General features: G+C 40.1%; 1 protein-coding gene across 1 annotated transcript in view; it reads left to right on the top strand.

Moving 5' to 3' along the window:
• Positions 1–16,957, top strand: part of ALG13 (ALG13 UDP-N-acetylglucosaminyltransferase subunit) — a 61,709-nt gene extending 44,752 nt beyond the window's left edge. Inside the window, 5 exon segments of the mRNA XM_019426882.2 lie at positions 451–616; positions 7,803–7,982; positions 9,542–9,582; positions 11,626–11,812; positions 16,044–16,957. Coding sequence (XP_019282427.2) covers positions 451–616; positions 7,803–7,982; positions 9,542–9,582; positions 11,626–11,812; positions 16,044–16,309 — 840 coding nt within the window. The 3' untranslated portion in view covers positions 16,310–16,957.
• Positions 16,958–17,861: the final 904 nt, after the last annotated feature.

Below are 17,861 nucleotides of genomic sequence, written 5' to 3'. Positions count from 1 at the left end.
AAAGCAAAGTACCTTTTCTATTAAAAAAAATTAAAAACAAAGTGCATTAGCATGGGGGAAATGGACACACATGTAAAAATAAATGTAACAGTATCTGGATAACACGTAGGAAATGCAGAGGTTACCTGTTTGGGGAGAGGGGAACTAGGCAGATGGAGGATAGGGGTTGGAAGGAAACATTGCATTGTATATAATTTCATACTTGATTTTTGAATCTTATTAATGTATCACCTTTTCAGAAAAATAATAAATTAAAAATTTACAAATCTTAAAGGTAATTGTGGTCTCCTAAAAGAAATAATCTTCTTATTTATATAGGGTTTACATAAAGATTAATTTCTCAGTGTTGTCGTTATCAAAATACACTGTATCCTGAAATAGAGGATCAGAAAAGAGCCTCCTGGTGTTTGAGAAATCCCTAAACTTTAAAACTTTTTTCTACACTTACAGGTGATGGCAAATTCTGCAGCAGGTGCAGCTTCCTGTGCCAATAATGTTCCGGCTCCAGTCTTACCTAGCTGTGCAGCAGCTAATGAAGCTAGTAGTACCGCTTCAGCCTCCTCACAGAATGCTATACCGCCTCTACTCGTGTCTCCATCTATGCAAGGCAGGCCGGGTAGGTTGTTAGTGGTTGCTGACTTGGGGAAGCCTCCTTTCCTATTCGTGAACACGCATAGAACGACAATTATAGTGATTAGATAGGGCTACTTTAATTTCTAGTATTAAATTAGTTTAACCTACTTAATAACGTATGTTCTGTAGTTGAGGAATCCTTGAAATTTGAGAGCCAGGATTTCAATATTTATCTTGGCTTTGATACGATTTTGTAGCTGGAAACTTCGAGGACTTTACTAATTTCTTAAACTTTCAGTTTTATTATACAGGAATGAAAGTAGAGGTGTTTCATACTTCACAGAATTCCTGAAAAGTTTGCTGTGAAATATATTTTTATATAATCATTTTCTCATGAAAGAATATAGGCTCTAGAATTTAAGAAATTTAGGTTAGATTCTTGGTTTTGCAACTCACTAGCTATGTAATTTTGGACAAGTTATCGAGCCTTTTCGTAGCTTGGGGGTACTGATAGTACCAATTTATGAAGTGGTTGTGAAATTCTAATGAGTTAATACAATTTAATGCTCTCAGAATTCTGAGAAGGTGGTGGCAAAAACAGGATAGCTATTTAATCTGAGGCTTCAAATAAAAATGGAAATAGCAAAACCAAAACCTGTGGACAACATTTATAATAAAATTAGGTGACAGGGTATCCCCACACGCCCAAAACTTAAGCAGGTAGAACAAACCACCAGTCCCAGGACTGCATGCTATCAGTTTCTATGTGGGAGCAAGAAGATGGAAGGAAGCATCGGGGATGTTGTCTGATGGACCTGGGAACAGGAGAACCCCAAAAGAGCTAAAAAGAATTCACTGGAAACTGGGGCAGCCAATTCGGAAGGAGCACCTAAGACTGGGAAGGGATTTGACCTCTCCAGTACTAGGTGAGTGCTTTGGGCACATGGTAAAGGGAATGAAGGGCTTGGAGCAATCTGGCCCCTAAGAACTCTCAAAACTGACCTGCCAGGGCTCCCTTTTAAGATAGTACTCCTCACTGGGGAGAAACTGCTGGGAGTGGAATCAGAATTGATCAGGACAGGGAAAAGAGCCTATCCAGACTGAAGCTGAGAACAGAGCCAAGGAATCCTAGAAAGCAGTCTTGGGTTTGAACACTACCAAAAACCAGAACAATCCTGTATCCACCTCATTCTAAAGTTGGTGAAAAATAATTTCACGTAACAAAGAAGCAGTAAGGTCAAATCCTATACTAAGATGTTTTAAGAGCAAAAAAGAATAACCTGTGTATAGGCAGTAAAAACATGTCAAGAAATGTGCTCACTAATGCAACTAAACAAACACCTATTTCAGAATGAGCTAAAGATCAGATAATCTAAAACATTAGAGTATAACTAACTGGAATTCGAATAAAAACTTATAAAAATAACAAATCAGAATTTAAAAAACTCAAATTAGGTGACAACACAGGAAAGCATTAGAAATGTCAGAAAGTCATTTCAGTACTGAAGACTGAACTATAAAGGACATGATCAGGTATATACAAAGATGATGCTTTATTTTTTTGTAATTTTTTTCAATGTTTTTATTTTTGAGAGAGAGAGAGAGAGGGACAGAGCATGAACAGGGGAGGGGCAGAGAGGGAGAGACAGAATCCAAAGCAGGCTCCAGACTCAGCTGTCAGCACAGAGCCCGACGTGGGGCTCATCACGGGCTGTGAGATCATGACCTGAGCCAAAATTGGATGCTTAACCAACTGAGCCGCCCAGGCGCCCCCCGATGACACTTTAAAAGAAAGATGGAAGAAGGGGAGGGGGGATTGAAAATGAAGAAAAGGAAGATGAAGATTCAAAAGTGACATGTTAAACATTAGGCAAAGGAGATCAGTGATAGAAGTCTCTGAAGAAGAAAACCAAAGTAAGGGAAAAGAACAAATACTGAAAACTATAATTCAGAAAACTTTTCCTGAAATTAAAAATCTTTAAAAGTATATACTGAAGCAACACTCTGTATATTTGAGAATAATGACTCAAAACAGCCTGCCAAGGTATTCTAGTAAAATGAGTGGTCTTTAAAGAGAAAGTCCTTTGTCCAGATAAAAGAGTCTATGGAATATAAAAGAAGTAAAATATAAGCATCAAACTTTCACAGAAGTGCTTCATGCTAGAAGAAAATGGAGTAACATTTAAAATAAGCAACGTATAAACCAAAGATTTTATGTGCAACCAAACTTAATTTAGAAGAGAGTAAGAATTCAGAGGATATTATTTGCATGAGCCCTTCCTGAACAATCTACTAAAGCTATGCTGTCAACCAGGGTAATTACTGGCCACATGTAAAAATTTAAGTTTTAGTTAATTGCAGTTAAATAAATCTTCAGTTCCTCACTTGCACCAACCACATGCCAAGTGCTCAAAGCCACATGTGGCCAGTGGCTAGCATATTGGACAGCAGAGATCCAGAATATTTCTACCATCACTGAAAGTTGTATTAGATGGACTTCAGTGTGCCAGAGGAGTTGACTTTTAGACTACCAAAACAAGTTAAGGATATCAACAATAAGACCTGATGGGAAGTATTAAACGTATAATTACCTAAAGAATGAAGACAAAATGAGGGCTAAGAGGTAGACAGTCGACTATGGAATAGTGATAACCTTATGTTTGGACAAGGCAGATATTGTATAGCTACTTTTTAAAGTTTTTTGTTAGTGTTTATTTTTGAAAGAGAAGGAGAGTGTGTGCGTGCAAGAGGTAGGTAGGAGCAGAGGAGAGAGGGAGACACAGAATCCAAAGCAGGCTCCAGGCTCTGAGCTGTCAGCACAGAGCCTGACACAGGGCTTGAACTCAAGAACAGCAAGATCATGACCTAAACGAAGTCCGACTTAACTCCTTAACCGACTGAGCCACCCAGGCACTGCTTATATCGTTATTTTTATTTAAACAATTTTTTTTTAATAATTTATTTCTGAGAGAAAAAAAATATGTGACCGTGGGAGGGGCAGAGAGAGACACAGAATCCGAAGCAGGCTCCATGCTCCGAGCTGTCAGCACAGGGCCCCACACGGGACTCCCAACTCCCGGGACTCCCAACTCCTGAACCGTGAGATCATGACCTGAGCCAAAGTCGGATGCTTACCGACTGAGCCACCCAGCATCCCTATAGCTGTTTTTAAGAATAGGAGAATTGACAGACCATCTGCCAAGCATTTTTAACACTCAATAATTACATCAGGTTCTTTTATTTAGATAATCAGATTCTTATTCTGAGGCTGTAATGTCAACTAAAATGAGTAAGTGTGGGATATTTTAATTTTACCCCTTGTGTCCTTGCAAACCAGGAGGCTCAGTATGGAAGGAAGGTAATATGGATATAATAAGGCTAAAGAAAAGCTTTTATGGTGTCCAATTTGAATTGGAAGTATCGATATAACTTCAGGTATTTTATCTTTAGATATATGTGTATATATTTACCAGCTCTGTCCATTGAAAGGGCCCAGAAACAATATTTTTAGCACTGATTTTGTGGTCTTGAAATGTCATTTCTCACTTAAAAAAAAAAACAAAAACAGTTTTGTGGAGAAATGGCTGCTGATTCCAGGTCTGGGTGGGAAATGTTCAAGATGAGCCTTTATCGTTTCGTCATGCCTGATAGCAAAGAAGCTACCAGAGTATTGGGGCCATGTCAGAAAGCACTCAGAAGCCATCTTAAAGAGGTTCTCAACTGACCAAAGACATAACAATTTGGGCCTCAACAGTGATAATCGAAGCAGACTGGAACAGACCAAATATGTTAAATTTAAAAGTTCTTAATGATAATTTAAAAATTGGTCACCTTAGGAGGGTGATGAGAAACCAGTTCATTTTCTTAAAAACTGGAAAATAAAGTGAAAGAATCAAGTGTTTATCATGCCTACCTTCTATGAACTGTACCACCGGGTAACCAAATAGTAGATGAGGAGAATTGTTCTTACGTATTAGTATTCTAACTAATCAGTGAAGATAATCATTTTGCATTCCTTACTGAATGAGTGTTAAACAGCAGTAGCTATGAAGGTTGCAGAAATATTACCTATAGATGTGCCAAAGGAATCAATCCTGAGTCTGATCCAGTCTCCTGGATCTAGCTGCCTGTTTGCAGGAAATACAGAAGAACATGTTGAAACATACCATCACTATATAATCGGGAAAATCCAGACTCTGGGAAACTCAACAGGTCACAGGTCCCAGATTCTTCAAAAGAAAAACTGAAAGGAAATGACAGGGATGGAGAAAGGATCAATAGATTCAATTTAAAGAGATTCAGGATATCAGCTTTAAAAAACCAGGAATACACATTTGGGTGACAAAATTCCTAGAACCATGAAGGAATGATTACTGTGAAAAGGTAAATGGTTAAAATATGGTGGGGAGAGAGGTTTGTGATTGGGGTGGGGCACACAAGTTTTCTGGAGTGGCTGGCAAAGTCTTATTTCTTGATCTAGATAGTATCCACCTTAAATACTTCGTTTTGATTTGTTTTCTGTATCTGATAGTTTAAAAATTAAGTACTTACTAGCACAGTGCCTACAACAAAAACATTCAATATATGATACTGATGACCAGAGAAATTTTTCACTGAAAATGTTAAATGTAGACCCCGGTTTTACCGTGTGCCAATTGCAAGGAAAAACATTGGGTGCTGAACTTAAAAGAAAGTCAAGTGACTGATGAATCAAGCATTGGAATGCCTCATGTATGCACAGTTTATTCAAAGCTTACCATTTTTAAAATGCCAGATTTGTGTTCTTTGTTGACGTTCCTAAAAATGTGTGCTACCTTCATTTATTTTCTTTTTGTTCTTTGAGTCACTTCTCAACCCCAGTTATAACTCTACTAGGTCATGGCTGCTTTTTAATTGCTCTTTAACATTCCGTTCACTCCTCTAGATGAATCAACTCATGTTTCCCATTGTGTTATTCATGTGTCTCCGTGGCAGCCCCACCCCATCCTCCATTGTGAAGTCACTTATCTGCCAACCAGTTAGATGCCATGATTGCCTTTAGTATGAATCTCCTCATAGGCATTAAATACTGCTATGTTTTGTTACTGTCCCCAAGGTTTTTGTCAGGGCCAGGACTATTGACTCATTTTCCCTGGGTGCACAATTTAAGGGAATGCCAAAAAATCACAGTAATCAAGGTAAATAATACTTAAATGTATTTTTTTAATGTTTATTTTTGAGATAAGGAGACAGTGTGAGCAGGGGAGGGGCAGAGAGTGAGAGGGAGACACAATCTGAAGCAGGCTCCAGGCTCTGAGCTGTCAGCTCAGAGGATGAATTGAGTAAGGCAGTCATTCTTGGGATCATGCAAATGCAGGCTTAGATCCTATATTTATTTAGAATTTTGATATTTTACTAATTATGAATATTTTTGGCATTAATTTGGTGGCCCCTGGAATTTTGCACCTCACTACACCCAAGTCCCTGCCCTTTGACGTATAGAGAAGTTGAGTCTTACTGTGTGTATTCATATTCTGAGATGTCCTGAAACAGACTGTAGATTCATGGACAGGGGAAATAAGCATTTTGAATGCACTACATTTGTTTCCATTAATGTGTTTTAAGTTTATTTTTAGAGAGTGTACATGCATGCAGGGTGGGGCGGTCAGAGAGAGAGAGAGGAAGAGAGAGAATCCCAACCAGGCTCTGTGCTGTCAGTGTGGAGCGTGATACGGGACTGGATCCCATGAACTGGGAGATCATGACCTGAGCTGAAACTAGGAGTCAGACACTTAGCTGACTGAGCCACCCAGGCACCCCTCCACTAATATTTTAGGGAGGTTTGTTTGCATTGTTTTGGAGCTATCCCTTAAATTTTACCTGTTAAACCTATAAAGCCCTTTCAAGTCTGCAAATGAGATGCTCATGTATCTCCAGAGCAATTGGAAATTCTAAAAGCTTTTTCTTAGGGGGCATATTACACAATGCAGTTCCAGGGAAGGTGAGTTCAGATAAAGTAACCTCCAGATTTCTTCTGCATTGGATTGTTTCAGGTCTGTGAGAATGAACTTAGCTATCTCTATGTCTGGTAGTTGGTTTTTACCTAGTGATCATAATCACATTCTGGTATCTTTAGCTAATTGCTAATTTACTTTTTAAGAAATGGTGTGATTTGAGTGCTAGTTTAAAAGGAATATAAGCAGAGCTTTGTTGAAGAAGCCATTGTTTTATAGAAAACAAATTCGTAAAGCCTTTAGAATATTTGGAGTTACTCTAAAAATTAAATGTGTCTTCCAAAACTGTGAAAGTGGAGATTTCTACATACATGATAAAACTAAAAACAGTTGAGCAAGTTTTAAAATTTTACTGTTTAATTTAGATCCAGTAAGAATTCTTTTTTGGTGCCCAGCTCTGAGTTTTGACAATGTATAGAGTTGTATAACCACCACTACAATCAAGAGAGAACAGTTTCATCACCCCCAAAGAGTTGCTTATCCAACTTTTTTTTTAAATGTTTGTTTATTTTTGAGATAGAGAGCAAGAGCACAAGCAGGGGAGGGACAGAGAGAGATGGAGACAGGATTGGAAGCAGCCTCCGCACTGATAGCAGACAGCCCGATGCGGGCTCGAACTCGACTGAGCCACCCAGGCGCCCCATGAATACTGTTTTTAAACTATAACAATAGGTATAGAAACTTAAAGCAATATGATATTTCATCTAGCCTGTTTTAGATTCTGTGCTTACAAATGGAACTGGCATGATTTAGAATGCCCTATGTTCCAATGATGCTACCAAGTAGAAACCTTCAAGGATTACTTAAATCTGTAATCTGTGTAATTTAGTCTCTTATTAGCTTCTACATCTTGTGATTTGACTAAGGATGGCAGATGGCTGAAAACATCCTTAACTTTGTATTAAGCTAAGTAAAAATTTTGCTTTAATGGTATTTCATTTTTGTACCTGTTAGCTGATGTTTTTTTAAAAAGTCTTGCTGGTGAAAACTCTGCAATTTCCAGATTGTTTTTCTTTTAATTTCAAGTAATTACCTGAACTCAAAATAACCTGTAATGAACTCCCAGTTTTCAACTGGCATGTCTAAGAAGGTGGGCGATTTATCTTCCAAGTTTTTGTTTTTTAAGTCAAACCATAAGAATTGGAATCTTTTGACCATACTGGAGACACAAAAGAAGTAGATGAACTACTGCTGATAAAGTGTTACAGGTGTGCGTTCCTACTTTTTCTTTTTTAGTGATTGCTTCGCCATCCTATCCATATCTTTCTCCTCCTATTCCTGCTGCTGCTGCTGCCACTGCTGCTCCTTTACCACCTCCACCTCCTCTTGAGGTGGGAGAGGCTTCAAACTTCCCACCACCACCACTTCCACCTCCACCTTATTCCTGTGATCCAAGTGGCAGTGATCTGCCTCAAGGTAAGGAGATTTTGAGACTTGGGCGAGGGTTCTTTTCCTCCCAACAAGTGCCCTCCTCAGTGCCCATCACGCATTTCCCCCTCCCCTGTCCCCTCCATCAGCCGTCAGTTTGTTCTCTGTATTTAAGAGTCTATTTCTGTTCATTCTTCTGTTGATGGACATCTGGGTTACTTCCATTTTGGGGCTTTTTATTCATGTTTATTTTTTAATATTTATTTATTTTGAGAGAGAGGGAGGGAGGGTGCAGGGGAGGGACAGGGAGAGAGGGAGAGAGAGAGAATCCCAAGCAGGCTCCTTTTTTTATCAGCGCAGAGCCTGGCCTGGGGCTCCAACTCCACAACTGTGAGATCGTGGTCTGAGCCAAAATCAAGAGTCCCACGCCCAACTGATTGAGCCTCCCAGGTGCCCCAAGGCTATGCGTATTATAAAAAGTCTTTATGAACATAACGTTTTCATTCCCTTTGGGCAAATACCCAGGAGTAGAATTTGATGGGTCATAGATAGATGTGTATTTAGGTTTATAAGAAACTGCTGGTCATTTTTCCAAAGTTGTATCTTCTCTTTTTCTACTTTTGGCAGAACTCTGCACCTGATTTTTTTTAACAGCTTGAGGTCTAATTTACATAGTATACAAGCCACCCATGTAAATTGTACAATTCATTGGTTTTTGGTATATTCACAAATGTGTGCAACCTTCACCACTGTCTAATTCCAGAACATTTTCATTACTCCAAAAAGAAACCCTGTACCCATTAGAAGTCATTTTGTCTTTCCCCCCTGGCCCTGGCAACCACTGTTCTACTTTGTGTCTCTATCGATTTGCCTCCTCTGGACATTTGACATATATGAATCATGCACTATGTCATCTTTTGTGACTGGCTTCTTTCACTTAGCGTTATGTTTTCAAACTTCATCCATGTCATAGCATGTGTCCATATTTCACTCTTTCTTATAGCTGAATAATATTCCGTTGTACGGGTATGCCTCCTTTTATTGTCTATTACTTGATGGAACATTTGGGTTTTCACTTTTTTGCTGTTATGAATAATACTGCTATGGATATCTGTATACAAATTTTGTGTGAAAATATATATATATACATACATACATACACACACACACACACACACACACACACACACACCAAGGGATGGAATCCCATGCCATTTGTGAATTTACTTCTTGCTATTACCTTTTCATATTCTTTAGCTTAACCATTAGTCTTTATACTCCACTCCCACATAATAGTCAAAATACAAACTGATGGCATTTAGAGTGGTAGTGAATATATTTGTATGTATCGGAAGTCTCCAACTTAAGGGGAGTTTCCTTAGAGTTCATTTGTTTGTGGGACTCAAGTTCTTATATTTGTAAGAATATACATGTATCCCGGGTCAGTCAATAAAAATACATTTAGATATAATTAGAACAGTAAGACTACCCTCTTCTCCTGTGTATCTAGTTTTTATTTGTGAAACATTTTAAGTTCTGTGAAGTTACATTTTTAAAGTTAGCTCTATTTATTTATTTTGTATTATTACTATTTTTTTAAATTTTAGATACAAAAGTTTTGCAGTACTATTTCAATCTGGGATTGCAGGTAAGTCATGATGAAATTGTTTTGATAAGCTCTAGATTAAAAATGTAAACTGGGTTGATAATCACACTCTTGAACTTTAAAAGCCAAGAACACTGTGAGGAGCCTAAAATTTGTCTTTGTAAGATCTGAAGATAATAGGTCAGTTTTCTCTTTTAGCCTCTCAGTGCTTCAGTTCCTCTTATGAAATAGTTGCTACATTAAAGCAGCACAACTTTATTAGCATATATTGGCCTCCATGTTTAGCATCCTATGTATGCCAACCCTTCACTATGTTTTTCTGACTCAGTAATAAGTGAATTATTTGTCCTGCTTAATTGAAACATTTTTATGGTTATTTCTGCATGTTAATCCTAAAAGTAATTGGACAAATTTAAAGACATTTGAAGGGCTGTATTATTTCTAGAGCCCGTATGTGTTCATAGATATTTACCAAACACTGATTTTCATCACTCGCTGGAGTTGTAGAAGGGTGGGGATTCTGACAGATATCTTCCTATCACTGAAAGGTGTTTTTGATTTTAGGTAAGAGCTTTTATTTTTTCATTCAGGAATCATTTTCCCCCTGAAATACACCTGACTTCTGATGTTATAACAAGATGGCATATTTCCTAAAAAGGAATGATGCATTTTAAGATTGGGTAGATGATAGTAAACTTCAGACAGTCTCCTGAATAATGTTCAGATTAGTTCATATTCCCAGACACTAATTTCACTAAACCTTTGGGTATTATCATTTCCAGAAAACTATCTTCTCCAAATGGCACACATTTATAAATTAAGAGTAGTGGAGTGATTTTTTGTTCTTTGAGACTGTTTGCTAAGTTCAGTTTCAAGAATTGAAAATATAAACTACTTGCACCTTCCGTTATGTTAGTTTACTATATTTATGTGTGGAAACTTAATTCATTTCAGATGGCTGAGGTATTTTAAAAACCTTTTCCTGCATTGTACATCATGGGAATACAAGGAAATGCAGAATAGTTATTTTAATAAACTTCTTTATATTCAAAGTAATAGCCTTCGTTGTAGTACATCTGAAAAATACTAAAATATAAAGGACTCTGAAATCTTGTGCATAACCACTGTACACTGTAACATACTTCCTTAACAGCTTCTTTATTTCTTTTACCACATATTGACTGCTGTGTGATTTTGTAAACTTTGAAGTTAATGCTAGCAGTTTTTCTTAAATATTTGACAGCATAAGTTTTTTTATTGCCTGTATTGTATACCATCACGGATATATAATTCATCTAGTTCCCTATTGTTTAAGATTTCATAGGTTGTTCACTGTATTTTGCTTTTTTAAAAAATGATGTATAGTTGACTCACAATGTTAACGTTGGTTTCAGGTGTATAAGGTAGCAATTTGATATTCTGCTATGAGGCCACTCACAAATGTAGTTCCCATCTGTTGCCATACGACACTATTACAATACCACGGACTATATATTCCCCATGCTGTACCTTTCATCCTGTGATTTATTCCACTCTTTTGCTTTTTTTTTAAATTTTTTTTTAACATTTTTAATTTAGTTTTGAGAGAGACAGAGTGCAAGTGGGGGAGCAGCAGAGAGAGAGGAAGGAGACACAGAATCTGAAGCAGGCTCCAGGCTCTGAGCTGTCAGTGCAGAGCCCAAACCCACAAACCGTGTGTAAGGTCCTGACCTGAGCTGAAGTTGGACGCTTAACCAACTGAGCCACCCAGGCACCCTTCCACTCTTTTGCTTTTAAAAATATTGCTATGAAAGATATCTTTATATACAGGTCATTGTGTATGTCTGTAATTTCTTTCGGATGCTTTCTTAAAAGAATTCCTATGCTCAAAAATGAGACACAGCTGCTGCTAAAGATCTTAAAGTTGTAGTAGAAGAATAGATTTCCTCATGTTCTGTTTTTTTTTTTTTTTCAGAGAAAAAAAGTTATAGCTACCCTTCTTGAAAATCATAGCCAAACTTTTTTTTTTTTTTTTTTAGTGAAAAACTGTACTACTTTAAGTAAAAGGATAGTAAAGTGTTTGTTTTTTTTTCTTTCTTGCCCAAGTGCTATCACCACAACTACTGGCACTCCATGGTCTATGTGCCACAGATGCAGCAGCAGCAACAGCAGCTTCATGTAGAGAATTATCCAGTCTATGCTGAGCCACCCTCTCTGGTAGATCAAAGTATTCCTCAGTGGTATAGTGAGGTGGGGAGACAAGATGGTACACAGGTGGAAGCATCAGGAAATGGTGAGTATGTAATGAGATTGCCTGCAAGAAGGACAATTGGATTTGATTGTGTGTAATGTATTTAAAAATTTTTTTTAATGTTTGATTTAAAGAGGGAGAGAGCATGCAAGCAGGGGAGGGAGAGGATTGGAAGTGGGCTCTGTGCGGACAGCAGAGAGCCCGATGTGGGGCTCAAACTCACAAACTGAGATTATGACCCTGGCCAAAGGCCGACGCTTAACCGACTAAGCCACCCAGGCGCCCCTATCGTGTGTAATTTAATAATAACGCTCAGATATTTTGTTTGGTCCGTATTCTAGAACTGTGTTTTTAAAGAATGATTTGTGGACCCTTGAGATTCCCTCTTGGGGGATCCATAAAGCCAAAAGTATTCATCAGAATACGTAGATCTTAAAGATTTTATATGTCCCTTTTACTGTTAGATTTTGCATTGAGAATGCAAAGATCAGTAGTGGGTAAACTGCTGCCACCTAAGCACAAATCAAGAGGGGGCACCAAACTGTGCTAGTGATTGTTGTATTCCCTGACATACACACTCATGATAACAGCAATGCCTGTTATCTCTCTCTCTCTCTCTCTCTCTCTCTCTCTCTCTCTCTCTCTCCCCCCCCCTCCCTCCCTCTCCCCTTCTCTCTTCCCCTCCCTCCCTCTCCCTTCCTCCCTCCCTCTCTCTCCCCCCCTCCTTCTCTCTCCCCCCCTCTCTCCCCCCCCTCTCTCCCCCTCTCTCTCCCCCCCTCTCTCTCCCCCCCTCTCTCCCCCTCTCTCTCCCCCTCTCTCTCCCTCCCTCTCTCCCCTCCCTCCCTCCTTCCTTCTCTCCCTCCCTCCCTCCCTCTCTCTCTCTTTCCCCCTCTCCCTCCCTCCCTCCTCTCTCCCTCTCCCCCTCTCTCCCTCTCCCCCCTCTCCCCCCTCTCTCCCTCCTTCTCTCTCCCCCCTTCTCTCTCCCCCCTTCTCTCTCCCCTTCTCTCTCCCCTTCTCTCTCCCCCTCTCTCCCCCTCTCTCCCCCTCTCTCCCCCTCTCTCCCCCTCTCTCCCCCTCTCTCCCCCTCTCTCCCCCTCTCTTTCCCCCCTCTCTCCCCCCCTCTCTCTCCCCCTCTCTCTCCCCCTCTCTCCTCCCTCCCTCCCTCCTTCCTTCTCTCCCTCCCTCCCTCCCTCTCTCTCTCTTTCCCCCTCTCCCTCCCTCCCTCCTCTCATCCCTCTCCCCCTCTCTCCCTCTCCCCCTCTCTCCCTCTCCCCCTCTCTCTTTCCCCCTCTCCCCCCTCCCTCCCTCTCCCCTCCCTCCCTCTCCTCCCTCCCTCTCCTCCCTCTCCTCCCTCTCCCTCCCTCCTCCCTCCCTCTCTCCCTCCCTCTCTCCCTCCCTCTCCCCCTCCCTCTCCCTCCCTCTCCCTCCCTCTCCCTCCCTCTCCCTCCCTCTCCCTCCCTCTCTCCCTCCCTCTCTCCCTCCCTCTCTCCCTCCCTCTCTCCCTCCCTCTCCCTCCCTCTCTCCCTCCCTCTCCCTCCCTCTCCCTCCCTCTCTCCCTCTCTCCCCCCCCTCCCTCCCTCTCCCTCCCTCTCTCCCCCTCTCTCCCTCCCTCTCCCTCCCTCTCCCTCTCTCCCCCCCTCTCTCCCTCCCTCTCCCTCCCTCTCCCTCTCTCCCCCCCTCTCTCCCCCTCTCTCCCTCCCTCTCCCTCTCTCCCCCCCCTCCCTCCCTCTCCTCCCTCTCTCCCCCTCTCTCCCTCCCTCTCCCTCCCTCTCCCTCTCTCCCCCCCTCTCTCCCTCCCTCTCCCTCCCTCTCCCTCCCTCTCCCTCTCTCCCCCTCTCTCCCCCTCTCTCCCCCGCCTCTCCCTCTCTCCCCCCTCTCTCCCCCTCTCCCCCTCTCCCCCTCTCTCCCCTCTCTCCCCCTCTCTCCCCCTCTCTCCCCCTCTCTCCCCCTCTCTCCCCCTCTCTCCCCCTCTCTCCCCCTCTCCCCCTCTCTCCCCCTCTCCTCTCCCCCTCTCCTCTCCCCCTCTCCTCTCCCCCTCTCCTCTCCCCCTCTCCTCTCCCCCTCTTCCCCCCTCTCTCCCTGTCCCTCTCTCTCTCTCTATATATATATATTAAATCAAAATATTTTTATTAAATCTTTGTTTTTGAATAATTGTACTGAATATTCTATGTGACAACATGGAAAGTATTCATAAATTACTGTGCATACTGAAGGATGATTAACTTAAGGATTTGTGAGATTGACTAATGAGCTAAACCAGCTTTTTATGCAACACTATTTTTACTTACATGATAGACAAACTATGGTTATTTAGACTTGGAGATCTGGCAGACATTTTCTCAACGTGAGCCTGTCACTTCAGGAAAAAAAGAACTGATAGAATTTGTTGTCAAAGATAAAAGTTCCAGCTTTCAAATAAAAATTAGAATTTTGGAAAACTTGTATCTGCCACCATGAACTTGACAGCTTCTCAATGCTTAACTTTTCTAATAAGATAGGTGGGGCTATTGGGGCACCTGGCTGACTCTGTAGAGCATGAGACTCTTCATCTCGAGGTTGAGTTTGAGCCCCATGTTGGATGTAGAGATTACTAAAAAAATAAAATCTTAAAAAAAAAAAAGATAGATGGGGCTATTAAGGAATGTGTTTTTTCACATTGTATAATGAAATGTGTCAACATTTGGGGAGATTTATATAACCATGAAATAATACTTCTCCGGTTACCAGTGAATGGTGTTACCTGTGTAACGTTTTTGTAAAAGGTCTATTTCAAAGTGCAAGATAAAACGGTGGATTTTAATGTTGACTGAGTATGAAAAAGTCCACATTGCTGCTAACCTTTGGAAACTACCACTTACCTGGTTTTGGTGTAGCATCAAAGAATATATCTGAATGTATCTGAAAAGGCTGGTTGTTAAAAGGGTTCTCTCTTCCAACTACGTATCCGTAGGAGGCCAGATTTTCTTCATATACTTCAGAACAGCATATTATATTAAATACAGAAGCAGATGTGAGAATCCAGTTGTCTCTATTAAATCATACATTCAAGATTTGCACAAGTGTGTAAAATGATAGCACTTGTCTCATATTTTTGTTTTGAAATGTAAACTTTTTTTTTATAAAAAAAACTTTGAACATTAATGGGCTTTTTTTTTTACCAGAATTAAATACTTTTAACTTTCTCAGTTTAATTCCTAATACAGTACACATTGATACATCTAATTCACATAGACCAAAGCTATCTGAGATCCTCAATTTTTAAGAGTGTAACGGGGTCCTGAGACCAAAACATTGGAGACCAGTGTGCCAGACCATAAAGATGGTTGCTCTAGTTCACAGTACAGTATAGATGGAGACCCATTTTAAAGGATTTAGAATAGGTGGAAGAATGTGACTTTCCTTTTGTTCCTCCTCCCTTTTAAAGCATATTAATGGTTTGGGAATATTAGCACTATAGAATATGATCCCTAGTATGGTGATGTGATATGGCCCATAGTAATAAAAGTTAGTGTCCCCCTCATTGCATTTTTGTACCGTGTACCTTTTATAGAGCTGTTTTTAACTGTGGTACACCATGAGACAGTGCAGTGTCAGTCTTCTAAGTTATCCCAGATAATGAATGACTCCTTTTTAATATTTACATGGTCATTATAGCAAAGTCAGAACAGCATCTATTTCCACTAAAAGTCCCTTGTGGTAGTTAAGTGGTGGAACATTAAAATAATGCTAGGATAAGATCTTAATGCCGGTCAAGTGATGACAAATTTTTGGTCTTTAGATGCTTTTCAGAACTATACCTTCAAGTATAGGCACTTGAGTTTTTCATTGCTAAAGTAATACAAAATGGTTATTTGGATGATATGTGCTACAGTGGGAAACTATTGGGTAACTTACTCGTGACCTACCCTTTATGAGAATTTCAATTGACTAGAAGGACCTCTAGAGAATGTTTTCTGTATGTATTTAGTCTGTGGGTACCTAGATCATCCAGAAAGATAACTGTCTCTAGGTCGAATACATTTGACACGTGACACGTGTGCTTGGGCGTGCGTGCACACACACATTTCTTTAGTTGGGAAATTTTCATATAAGCTTTTGGTAGCCTGCTTTAGTCACTAGTGTTCTTATCTAAAGTCCTTTTACCACATTTGCTGTGATCTTTCCCATAGTTCATGCTAAATTTCACTTCTACCTGTAAAGACCTCTAATGTGTGTTGATGTTCTAGTGAATCTTCGTACCTAAAGTGTGTACTATATGCATTCTTTGTTTCAGGTACTGTTCCAAATGCTGACCCTGCATCTGTCCCTCCTGGAGCAGTCTATTATCCAGTGATGTCAGATCCCTATGGGCCTCCACCATTGCCAGGTTTTGATTCCTGTCTTCCTGTTGTGCCCGATTATCCCTATGTTGCCCCCTGGCATTCAGTTGGTGCAGCATGTGGTGGCTCTTCTCAAATTCATGGTGCTATGAATCCTGGGCCAGTTGGCTATGTTGCTTCACCTCCCTCAGCTTCTCATTACATACCTCAGAACATGTAAGCTTCAGCAGTATGAAGTATTCTTGCACTGCCATTTTTTGCCATTTTGGTTTTTTTAAAAAGTGTTTTATGTTAGTGTTTAAGTGATTTAGGTGGTTAGGGTGGTTACTATGGTATCTGTCTTTAAGATTATTTTATCTTTTGATTTAAAATACTACTTTAAATAAAGGAACATTACTTTGGGTTGTGGATAAGGAAATGGAGATGGCTGTACAGCTAGCCCCATATTGAGCATATTTCATTGTATTCAGCTGTTCTCCTGTCAGCCAGCTTGTCAACTTTGTATTAGCTGATGGTTCCAGTTGATAAAAGGAATAAATCGTAGGGTCTGTTTCCTTGGCTCAGATGTCAAACATGTTAAACCGTGCAAAATTGGAATAACTTTCACTTGTTTCTAGAAAGTAAAAAAACAAAAGAGCATTGGCTTCTGGATAACTAAATATTAAATGAGCGACCTCTTCAGATTTTTTAAGAATTGTCTGAATTGTGTTCTGTGATATTAATCAGTTTTGAAGGCACATGGTGCTCTGCTTTACTTATTTCATATGCTATTGTTTAATATTGGATTTATGTAACTTTTACTGCACAGTATTGAATTGGTGTTTGCACATTTAGCAGTAAATAAAATTAGCATTTAAAATTGCTAAAATGAGTGGGATTTTCTTCCTTGTTTTCTTTTTCATGGCAGTGAAGAGTACCATACATTCGATCGTTGTATACGTTTTTCCCCTGCTGTCTTGGTGGCAAAAGAATGTGAATTTATGACATGAACGGGTGGGGCCAGTTGAAATGTAAATCTCAGACCGTGGCAGTGCAAACGACCAGGTCTAGTTCTTTTCCCTTGAGTATGTCCCTTTTTAAGTTGTATTTGTGGTGGTGTTTGTTTTATTTTTTTTTTAAATCTTGATTCCCATATGGAACTTTAATCTGGACTTACTTTCTCATTGTGCTGTATGTCCAGTAGTTCTATCCTACCGTTTTTGTTTTCGGACTTACCTTTTATATCTTTGGCCTGCCTTGTCTCAGACTTCTGTGAGACCCATTTTGTCAGCCCTTCTGTCTCTTCCCTTTCATCTACCCAAAGACCACAGAATCTTCTGAACCTGCCAGTTCTCCTCTGGGGTTATTTGTAATGAATGCTTTGCTGTATCTCACCTGACAAACAGCTATTTAAAAAGTGTTCTTTGGTTGCCACAAAACCTATTTATAATGCCATCTTTAAAGGTTCTTTATGCTTGTGAATCCATCCATTTTTTCCCACCTTCCGCTACACCCTGGGCACAAAGAAGCATTGAAACCTCCAGGTTTTGTGGTGCCTGAGCAGTCAGAACTGGAATGGAAGCCGTTCTAAAGAAGATGTGCAGTCTTCAGTGTACTGTTCTCAAGATAACAGATAGTAAGGAGTTCCAAATCATGTACTAGTTAAGGTTCCTCTTTCATAATAGATCTGGAACTGGTTGTATTTTGTTTTTACCTCCTTCACTGAAGTCCTGCTGTGCAAGTTGGCATCAGGCTTTACTAAGGAGAGATGGGACCCAGTGCACGGATCTTTA

Source organism: Panthera pardus, unplaced genomic scaffold (assembly GCF_024362965.1).
Source record: "Panthera pardus isolate Hobbes unplaced genomic scaffold, ASM2436296v1 HiC_scaffold_27, whole genome shotgun sequence".
In the NCBI taxonomy this organism is placed as follows: domain Eukaryota; kingdom Metazoa; phylum Chordata; class Mammalia; order Carnivora; family Felidae; genus Panthera; species Panthera pardus.
Note: the sequence above shows the minus strand (reverse complement) of the source record. Positions and strands in the feature narration are given on the sequence as shown.